Source organism: Ascidiella aspersa, chromosome 6 (genome assembly GCF_963924565.1).
Source record: "Ascidiella aspersa chromosome 6, kaAscAspe10.2, whole genome shotgun sequence".
NCBI lineage: Eukaryota > Metazoa > Chordata > Ascidiacea > Phlebobranchia > Ascidiidae > Ascidiella > Ascidiella aspersa.
Window position 1 is genome coordinate 5,072,016 of NC_139452.1, and position 11,332 is coordinate 5,083,347.

At 35.5% G+C, this 11,332-nt stretch overlaps 1 protein-coding gene across 1 annotated transcript; it reads left to right on the top strand.

The window, feature by feature from the left end:
* The first annotated feature begins 1,358 nt into the window (after nucleotides 1–1,358).
* Nucleotides 1,359–11,094, top strand: LOC146139311 (mevalonate kinase-like). The gene is made up of 8 exons (XM_083392394.1): nucleotides 1,359–1,576; nucleotides 5,172–5,414; nucleotides 6,580–6,739; nucleotides 8,496–8,652; nucleotides 9,155–9,245; nucleotides 9,331–9,441; nucleotides 9,642–9,680; nucleotides 10,306–11,094. Exons 1-8 carry the CDS (start codon nucleotides 1,463–1,465, stop codon nucleotides 10,570–10,572), a joined length of 1,182 nt encoding a protein of 393 aa, XP_083248520.1. The 5' UTR covers nucleotides 1,359–1,462; the 3' UTR covers nucleotides 10,573–11,094.
* Nucleotides 11,095–11,332: the final 238 nt, after the last annotated feature.

The following is an 11,332-nucleotide window of genomic DNA, read 5'->3' on the forward strand; positions in this document are numbered from 1 at the left end:
TATTTTATTCTTAATACCGTAATTTGTTTTGTAGCATTTATGAGCAGTACCACAACAGTCGATCACAGGCATGTCACACCTTCAATTGTCATGCATTGTTACGTCACAAACGATAGTTAATATAACGTTTGCTATACAAAAACCCCCCCCCAAAATTTTCGGCTGGCTACGCCACTGGCCCAAAGCCTAGAAGCTAAGTACATTCCTTACGTGGAAGGCGCACTACCACGCCTAATTAAATGATTGTGCCTATGTGATGCGTCGCGCCATTATGCGCGCGCAAGAACAAAACATGGAGCTATAGCGAAAGGGAAAAGAACTGACAGTAAATATTTTAGAAAAATGTAAATTAACAATCGTAATCGATAAAGGACATTTGCGCATAACAACCTGTAAAGTTTACCTTTGCGTGTTTTAATTTCAAAAGCTCGGTTGACCAGTAATAACGTTTTATTGACTTGGATGGTTAAACTTTGTGCCCAAAGATGTTGGTTTTTGGGATTATAATTGTCATACTGTATTTTACTACTACAATAAAAAGCTAAAAAAGTCATATATTAACCGATCGTTTTTTGTTTTGTTTTAAGCGTGAAAATTTTTAAGAAATGACCGCATATATGCTAATAAAATCTTGGTCCAAAAAGTTAAACAAAAAAAGAAAAGCCAAAACATCACCTGGAGTATTTTTAGAACGACCTGAAGTGTCTTTATATGTGTTTTCGCAGGAAAACAGCTTAAAGTCGAGTTAACTCACTTGTTATTTGGTTTATCCTGTCAAGTTGAGTAAAAATGTTTCCGATAAAATGGGGTGCTGCCGGCCCCTTTGTTTTTCTTTATTTGTTGACCGCAATCTCGTTTTTGATTCAAGACTATCTAAGGTCGGTATTGATCCTTATTACTACTCATACAGTCAGATATGTTTTATTTTTTGGTAGGTAAAATAATATCAAGTTTGAAATTCTATTTTTGCATAAAAAAATATGTTGCAAGTAGAATTAGTTCTTGACAATGGGAATGTCCCGCTATGTAAAATCTTGTAAAAACGTCAAGACTAGCTTGTAACGCACAAATGCATTTTAAATTAAAGGTGTAAAGTTTACTAATTTTTCGTGTTTAGTTTGTACCCGTGGAACTCATTTTAGGTATTGGAGTAGTCGTGTACTTTCTTCAGCATTGTATGCACCAAGATGTCCTGCCTTTTTAAAGTTTCTACAATATCGCACACAATTAGGTGTGGGCTATTTCTAACCACTTGCAGACATTTTGATTCGTTGGTATCAAAAAAAGTGTTCTTAAAAATATTTCAAAAAACAAAATTTTCAACCCCACTGAGAAAACCCGCGCCCTTACCTAAAAATTTGCGTATATCCTTGAACTCACGACGTCGTACCCACCATCGCCACAACATGTTTTTTTATTTTTAAACCAAGTTTCACAATTCTTCTTATAATTGTGATGTAAAATGAATTATAAAAGAATATTAGTTCAAGCTCCCGGAAAGGTGATACTACATGGTGAACATGCTGTCGTGTATGGGAGAAAGGCAATAGCGTGTGCTATCAACGGCTTTATCCAGGTGCTTGTATATTGTGTGCCAAAAATTTGGGCGCTCTTTCACTATTGTACGTAAAAATTAATAAAACAAAAACTTTCTTCAAATGCCGCATACCACAACGCATATTGTTTGGGTTAGGGTGCGGGTTAGCGTTTGGTTGAGGGTGGGTCAAGTTATTATTAATAATAAACATAATATTACTTGACCCACCCTCACCCAAACGCTAACCCAAACATTATGCGTTGTGGTACGCGGTATTATTATTATTTTTTTTTTGCATAACTTTTCACATACAATAGTGAAAGATCGCCAAAATTTGAACAATATATTAATTTTATTTTAAGTAAGTACAAGAGCAACTGATGAGCCTTGTGACCAAAGACCTCTATTTTTAACTGCAGTGGTTTATGAATAAAACAAAGCTGTTGCATGTTTTTACAAATAATGTGTAGCTATTCTATATTACCTGGTCTGCATACTATCCAGGTTGGAAAGTAAGCCCTGCGCCGCTCGGCCGCGCATTTTATGTAAAAGCAATGTAAAACTAGACGGGGGTGTGGTTGTTGTATATTTTGTCAGGGGATATATTTTCAGGGCTTAGTGTTTATTTTTAATTTTTACTTTATATTAATTTTTTTTTTTTTTAATTTTTTTTTAATATTTTGCATTGTGTACTTTATATTATATATTTTGTTTTTCATTTTCCTTCACTTGTTTCTGCAAGCAAAAACACATATGGGCCGAAAACTTCCCCACTTAAAATATGCCTTTGATGCGAAAGGGGTTCAAATATGGCGTAGAATTTGGGGAATGATCGAAACATATATTTGATAAATAGAATTTACTTAGATAATGCATATGGCTATTTTATTAAATTTTGACCAGCTTACGTGTTTGAAAATCAAATATTATCATTTTCTTAAAGACTAAAAATGGTTTAACGCCTATGGTTTGCTATACTTTTGCAAACTTTCACTAGGTAATTTTTTACCATAGCTTGGTCCGAGCAATCACTGTTAAAACAGGCTTTAAATCTGTCGTTTCAAACAATATGAAAAACACTATTACGTGCCTAATACGCAAACTATTAAATTGAAAGTTTTGCTAGATAAGTTTAGGCCTGATGTTGGTATGCTGGTTGGAGCAAGATGCACAACAGGTGCTAACAGAGAGGCGTAGACTGCCTTAAGATTTCGCATTTAATTTGCGGCGGTAAATACACCCTATTGACACTTAATTATTAGGCGAAGCTTATCGCGAAGTAATTGGTCGCCCAAAAAAATGCTGACGCCGCATTTAAAGCAAGCATTATAAATGTGTCGCCGATATTCTGCCTTGAACATCCCTACTCGAAATGCTTCCCTCCGTTAATTGTACGGTGGGTGAAACTTTATTCACGGCCTTACCTCTTTGTGTATTACCGCGACAATACGATGAAATACGATTTGGAGAATATTGGAAACATCGTATTTGGAGAATATTTGCTATTTGCACCTGTTCTGTATGTTACTCCAATCCAACATATCTACACACAATTATAAGTTGTGTATAATAATATAATAACTTATGGCTTTGAAGCGAAGGGGGTTCAAATATGGCGTAGATTTTGGCAAATGATCGAAACATACATTTGATCAATAAAAATTTACGTAGATAATGCTTACGGCCATGTTATTACATTTTGGTCAGCTAGCATGTTTAAAAAGTCAATATTTTCATTCTCTCTAAATGATTTAATGTCTATGGTTTGCTATACTTTTTCCAACTTTTACTGTGTAAATTTTTACCATGCCTTGGTCTGAGCAATCACTGTTGAAACAGAGTTTAAATCTGTAGTTTTGAGCAATATGCAAACACGTTTATGTGCCTAATAAGCCACATTTTATATTGAAAGTTTTGCCAATTTAAATCCAATAAACGCAAGATTTATTTATTTATGACGCCATGTTATGACGTAGCTTTGTAACGTCGTCGTTAAGAATGCGTTAAACTTAAGCTTTTTGTTGTTGCGGCCCTTGTATAATTATATTTGCTTAGACCTAGTGTTGATATGTTTGAATGGTGCAACAATTACAACATGTGCTAACAGAGATGTGTACACTGCCTGTAGGATTCGCATTTAAATTTGCGGTGGTAAAATATTTTGTGTTGTAAGAGCAATAGGTTTTTTTACTTAGAGAGGCCTCTTTATGAAAGGCAAGTCGCATGTGCATAGTTTTACTAGGCAAGCCACTTCCAACACAAATGTTGCACGCGCCGGACAATAGGGCGCAGCAGGGATGCCAGCAGCCGCCTCGTCGCGACGCGAGCTGGACAAAGCAAGCGAATATGAACGAATTCTGTATGAAAGTTTTTCTGCTGCTAGATGGCTGTCGTTAGCTACAAAGTGCTAAAACGCAATATTTCAGGTTTTTACCCCCCAAGCAAAGGCCCCTGGGAGTGCAGCCTCATAAACTTTTACAAAGCACCTACATACCACTCTACGCCATGTCTGAAAATTTGAAGGTTCTACGATGTCTACTTTTTCTATAAAGCTTCGGACAAAACTCGGTCTGAAACATACCATAGGAAACCATAGGAAACCAAAAAAGAATAACGGCAAAAACAAGATATGTCCCGAAAATAAATTTTCGGCCCATATAATGAGGCCAACCGCGAAAAATCGCTCAAACGCGCATATTTTACAAATAACGTTGTTACAGCCGCGCAAATTTGGGCAGAAATGTCATTACAGCCGCGCAATTTCAAGCTGCAAATTCGTTTCCCCCGCGCAAAATCTAAAGTTTCCAATCTGGCATACTATTGCAAGTACACACCTGATGCACTACTGTGGAAAGTATGCCAAGTGCGCCCGCAATTATTTTAACTTTTAAAAAGTCCACCCCCCAAAAAAGGTGAACTACACCCCAAATGTGTGAAACACTTGTGCACATACGTTTACAGTGCAATGTATGCAATACAGAGTGTGCACCCGGATTTTTTCGGCCGTGCACCTGACTGGCTAATGCAGTTTGTGTGCAAACCTGAACTAGTTAATAGCCCTGGAGCAAATTTTCAGAAATTTGTTCTGTGGTTGAGGTTTAGTGTTTTAATATTATTCCAAATCTCGGGTTGCACAAAAAAATATGGGGCTCCTTCACTTTTGCACGTAGAAAGGTATGCAAAAAACAAAACAAAAAAATACCGCACCCTAACCCAAATAATGTGCGTTGTGGTATGCGGTATTTGTAGAACGTTTGTGTGGTAATTTCTATGTGCATAACCGAAGGAGCGCCAAATTTTTAACCGCCAAACTTGCCATGAAATGCCGACTTGCACATAACTATAGTTATTGGCGCTGGTCTCAAATCCTACCACAGCATTGTAACCATTATTTTGCACTGCTTAATATTTGGGTTGGTGTCGGTTACTGTGTGGGTTAGGGTGGGCTGAAAATTATTAAATATATATATTTATTATTTAATAATATTGCTTAACCTACCCAAACTCAAGTGCAACCCACACCTAACCCAAATAATGTTCGTATGTATACATACACAATTACACATATTTTGTATTGAGTTGAATATAATATGTTTGGGGTTCTTTGTATTATACAATGAATTGCCATTTTTAGGTGGAAGTGAAAGCATCGAGTAGTGATGAAGTCACATTTGAAATGTCAGATCTCCTGGAATTGGCGACACTTTCATTTTCCACCAGCAAACTGAGGGCCTTTTGCAAGGACTGCAACAAATGCCAAACTGACACCGGTTTGCGGAAAGAAAAAATCAGGACATTCACAGAAGAAAATTTGCCACATCAAAACGACAAGCTGGTCCTTGTGGCTTTGACGGTTTGCTTGTTTTGTTACTGCAAGGTAGGTGGACCTGTTTTTCCATCAGAAACAAGTTAACAGTTATACTGTGTGATATTTGTTTAAGTTTTATTAATGCAATCACTTTAAGATCAGTCTTTTTTATGGATTTTAGATATGTTTAAAGATGATATCTGAATCACGAAGTAACCAATGGTTTAACATTAATGAAGTTCACATTTTCGATATGTTGCAAATACTTATTAAACACTGCGGTAACTAAAATGCCTAATTCCCTGAAAAAACAGTCCATTTGACTAGATAACCATCTATCCGTATGGACTGTTTGATCACATATCCGTTATTTTGTTTACACTTCAAGGTAAAAATTTACTCAAACTTCAAATTTTAATTGAATACTTAGGCAAACAATAATAATAAGAAATTTTCAATCTAGGAAGGCTTAAGTTTTCTTATATATATTTTGACAATACATTTATGTTTACTGTTTTATATTAATTATAATTAGATTGAAATGACTCAAATCAGTATAATTTCACCTGAAATATTTTTTACACCTTGTATCCCATTTAGACGCATAAATTAGTGTAATACAATGTTTGCCAACCTATTGGTTGGGTCGTTGACTACAGTTGTTCCAGGATAAGAGATCACATCTCGCAATAATTAAATTCAAATTTATTTATGATATTTGCATCATATTCATGCTTTTGTTTGACAAATTCAAATAAATTAGTGATGCTAAAGCTTCGCTGTTATGTGTTTGCCCTTCCAGGTTGCTGCGAAAAAGGTTGCCCTGTTGCAGGGGTTCTTAAACTTTTTTTACCGCGGACCCCTAAAATTTTTTTTGGCTTTGCATGGACCCCGGTAGGCAAGACCTAAAATGATGTCATAATATAACGTCACAATATAAATAGACTTCATAACTCTGTTTATTTCGGTCCGAAAAATGTGAAAGTTAAATTGAAACTAACTATACATTCAGTGCAAAATCGTTTAATTTTTAATTGAAGTGTTTTTTTTTGAAAAATGAATTACTTCTTAAGTATACACTAGTTCTTTAATTAGGCCTTCATGGACCCTCTAAAACTAGTTCACGGACCCCCAAGGGGTCCATGGACCCCAGTTTAAGAACCCCTGCCCTGTTGTAATAAAACAACCCCTTTGGAAGGCATAAACCTTGTAAAAATTTTTTTTGTTTTTTTAGGTGTTCGTTACAGATGCTGAATTAGATTTTCCTTGCATTGTTGTCACGGCAACAAGCAACAATCTTCCAATTGGTGCAGGTTTGGGGTCGTCATCAGCGTTTGGGGTTGCTCTTTCAACTGCCTTTCTCATGTTTGCGGGGATTGTCAAAACTTCTAAAGGTAAGTCATCAGTAGATAATTGTGTTCTATGTATTGCACCTTGTATATTATAAATCATCAAATTAGTTGTTAATGCTCGGATTGATCAGAAATTGGAAAATCTAAAAATCACTTTTTATGTTTGCTGTCTAAAACATACCTTTGTAACTAACAAGATCCTGATCAGTAGATGATTGTGTGCTATGTATTGCACCTTGCATATTATAAATCATCAAAATAGTTTCTTAACTGCTCCTTTATTTCCTTTGCAAATGATTGCGGAAACCTATTAGCCTCATTAGGATTGTAGTGATAGCAAGGCAATGCTAAAAAAATTTTGCCTGCGGTGAGGTTAGAACTCACAACCTCTGCCAAACAGCCAATTTATCTATGTAAGCTTAAGAGAAGCTGGTCAAGAAAAACCATAGCATCGTTGACTGATGTATCTTGATTATGTAAGGGGATTAACAGTCCAGACAAAGCAACTAAGTCATGAAATCCACACAGGTTATACTGTGGTCTAGCTTTGCTTACTTAGTACTCACCAATGATTACATACTTATAATAATATATAAGGTGCTTTCAGGAAGGCCATTACCAAAATCAGTTGTCTTATGGGGTTTTCCGATTTTTCTGGCCTTGATAATTCAATTTTTATATATTTGCAGCCAACTTTTTGTGAGTGTTCATCTCAGTGGTGAGAATAAATCCTGAATCTTTTTTACTTTTGCGTTATTTTGTTTTCTTCAATCGCGTTGCTATTATTTTTCTCACATATCACCAAGTACCTATTATTACCAGGGCTCTATCTGTGTTTTAGGGACCCCCTAATAGCCTTTCTGAAGGTACCCAGTAATATTATCATAAGTATGATAAAATTGATGGCAGTAGCACTTCAGCAGGGCTAGTCGGCTTAGAATTTCAACAATGTTTATTGCCCTTCGTGGGTATTGGTTGCTATAGGTCAGAGGCGTGCAACATATGGCCCGCGGGACCTATTTACGTGGCCTGCACAGACTACGTCAAGTAGCCCATTGTTTTTTAAAAATTGTCACTGTTTAAGAAGTTATTTGTAACGGAATCATTGGCATTTATCAATTTGTATTACGTCACACTGTCCGAACCTCCATTATTGTGTCATAGTGTGCATTGTAGTAAAACTGCCTTGTTTTGCCTGCAAAAAAGAAAGGTTGATTATGAAAGGTGGAAATTCAACAAGCAAGATGTAGTTCGCCTGCTTTGTCAAAACGTTATATCAGCAATAAAAGAGTATAATTTCTAAGGGACACTATAGTTAAAAACACTCTGCTAATTATGATAGCGTTCTAGGTCAATTGCGGGTTGACAAAATGCTGCAATTGAAAAAGTCTTTGAGCAAACAACAAGAGGTATTTCATTGTTATAAGAAAGACGTTGAGCTTGTTACAAAACTGGGCTATAAGTTATCGAAAGCAATTGCCGAAAAAGGAAAGCCTGTTCAAGACAAAATTCAGGAATCAGCTCACAGATGAGCACTTGCTAAGTGAACTTCGAGTTGGCACTTCTGCCAAAACTAACAAGATCTCTGGTGAGAGAAGATATCACACATCTCATTAATCGCTTAATGAGTAACTTGATTCTACACAATTTTCCAATAAAAAATTTGTTTAAAAAAATATATCTGTTGTTCGATTGTCCGGCCCGCACCACCATCATAGTTATACATTATAGCCCGCTGCGATAAACAGTTGCACGCCCCTGCTATAGGTCATATTTGATAAGATATTTTCCTTTATAGATAACAACCTTGACTCAGAATCCTTGACCATCATCAATGATCTGGCTTTTAGCTTGGAACAAATAGTTCATGGAACTCCTTCTGGCATCGACAACTCGGTGTCAACATATGGCGGTGCTGTTGTTTATGAGCAAGGAAAGATTAGACACCTGTCAAAGTGAGTGAAGGAAATCAAGAAGGTCTAACTATTAAATTATTCAGCTTTAGTAATGTTGTGATTATTCAGCCGTTTTGCTTTATTTTTTTATGTGCTTAGCACCGGTAAGTTCTATATTGTTAAAATGTTTATTGGCTAGTAGGGATATCGGATATCATTGGGTCGGGGTTACTGATATAATAAAAAGTTATAAATTTAACAATCTGATAATACTGTGGTGGTATCAGTGATAACCACAACCAAATTTATTCACACATTTCAGTCTTTTGCAGTGCTTTCTCCCTAGTAAGATTACTTTTTCAGAAAACCGTAGACGCCAAGTCATTGCATGCTTTTAGTGCAAATTATCTTGTGATGCTATACCAATAACCTATACTTATAGTGAGCACATTGCAGCTCCGGTAAAAAAATGGTTTTAAGCATTAAACAAAATTTGGCTGTTTTACAACATTTTATATGGTTTATCAGAATCCATAAATATCCAGATGACGATTTTTTTCAGTTTACCTGAGCTGAGATTTCTAATTGTGGACAGCGGTGTTTCCAGAAACACCAAACTGATGGTTTCCAACGTTAAGGCGAAGTACGCAAAGGTGAGATTTGTTTTTCTTCGTTTCCCTACAGATTATATGTAGGTTTAGATGATATTTAAAAATTTTTTTTCGTGCATTCGTTTAGAATGAGCAAGTTGTGGACAACATTATGTCCAGCATCCATGAAATAAGCAACAAAGCAGAGAATTTGCTTCAGAATGGAACGGACAAAAAAATTCTAAGTGAAAGTTTGCAGGTGAGTTTTCTATGAAAGCATTCAATTTGCATCTCAGTAGTATTATCCAAACGAAGTTGAAATAAAAATTGACCGTAATTAAATTGTAATATCATTTTCACTTTATAGTGTATATTAGTTTAGGTCGTGTTGTACAAAAACCCAAGTTTGAATTTACTTTGGGCATAAATAAGAACTGTTATTGAAGTCATTTTGATAAGACTATGTCTTTCAACTATATCAACAATCATAAATTAAAGGTTCTAGCACAGGGGTTCTTAAACTGGGGTCCATGAACCCCTTGGGGTCCGTGAACTAATTTTAGGTGGCCCATGAAGGCCGCATTGAAATATTAATGCATATTTAAGAAATAATCATTTTTTTAAAGAAAATAATTTAATTAAAAATAAAACGTTTTAGCACTGAATGTATTTAGACTCCTTTTTACTTAAATCATTAGCATATTTTCGAAAGTCTATTTATATTGTGACGTCATTTTTAAAACTTCCTTGCCTTCCGTGGTTGCGAAGCAAATACAAATTAAGGGGTCCGCGGTAAAAAAAGTTTAAGAAACCCTGTTCTAGTAAACTTAACCCTGTTCACGCCAGGGTGAACCTGCACACCTCTGAAAATGTGCTTCTTTTATTTTTTGGCGTATGACTACTCTTTAAAATCAGCTTCGCCATCTGTAAAAAAAAAAGCATGTGTAGGCCTATTAGCTAAAACCTGCACCCAATGATTGTATATTTAAAAAGCGCTCAAGCATGAATTAAAAAAATAAATTTTATTGCTCTGGAACGCTTAATTTTAAGCCCTGAGCCTAAAAATAATTCTAATTTTTGTGAACAATTTTTTAACGCTGGGATTGACTTCTAATCTCTTTAGGAGCTTATTAATATGAACCACCACCTTCTGCTAGCAATTGGCGTTGGGCACCCAAAGCTAAGCGAAATCCACAATATCGCGTCAGCACACGGGTTTGCGTGTAAGTTAACTGGCGCTGGCGGCGGTGGCTGTGCGATCGTACTTCTCCACTCGGATGAAAAGTTCGCAAAACTGAAGAAAGAGTTGAACGCCAATCACTTTAAAAACTGGGAGGTGAAATTAGGCTGCCCTGGTGTTAAGGTTTGTCAAGTCGAAACCGTCACGTAACATCCTTAAAGAGTACAAAACATTATATTTCTGGTATACAATGTTTGGAGCATAATGGTTGGAGGTTGTAGAAAGACGTACTAAGAATATCACAGCCCATACAAAGTGGGTGACATTTTAAATATTGAAAACTAATGAATATATGTTGAAAATAGGCTTTGGTATTCTTACTACGTGTTATGAAATGTTTTTTTTAGAAAAAAGCCATTGGTATGTTTAGGCTTGTATAGTTTTTACAACCGCGAAATACCACTGAAATTAAATTGTTTTTAATATTTTTGCCACATATTTGTTACTTGCCACCGAACTGTGAGTTAAAGCAAATCAAAATTATTTTCTTTTTTTTGTACGTAACCGCATTGTATTTGTACTAACTTTATTATCTTTCGATAAAAAAACACTTCTGTAAATTATATTTAAGTCTTTTTATTTATTAAATCTCTTTTTCCTTTTTGTGCTATTTGTTTTCGCTTCTTGGTTCAAAATATTGTGTTGTTGCAATTAAAATGACACCCTACCGTTTTTTTCATGATATTTGCTCCAAGCTTAAGTGTTTAGTCACTTTCAATAATAGCGTAAAACGTTCAATATATTCTTTTTTTAAATAATCTTTTTTTTTATTCAGCCCCGTAGGTTGGATACTTATGTTTAACCAGGTTAAGAAAATATAAAGTTTGTCGCCTTCGCTCATAACTTATGATAAAAATTGTGTGTTACATCGGGAGCCTTCAAAGGGGCTTACATAAATCAGTTGATCAAT

What these genes read in the sequence shown, in the direction of transcription:
- LOC146139311 (XM_083392394.1), top strand. Translation starts at nt 1,463, where the DNA reads ATGAATTATAAAAGAATATTAGTTCAAGCTCCCGGAAAGGTGATACTA. An exon ending in CTATCAACGGCTTTATCCAG is followed by an intron (nt 1,577 to 5,171) that starts GTGCTTGTATAT and finishes TGCCATTTTTAG; the next exon opens with GTGGAAGTGAAAGCATCGAG. An exon ending in TCAACAATCATAAATTAAAG is followed by an intron (nt 9,681 to 10,305) that starts GTTCTAGCACAG and finishes TAATCTCTTTAG; the next exon opens with GAGCTTATTAATATGAACCA.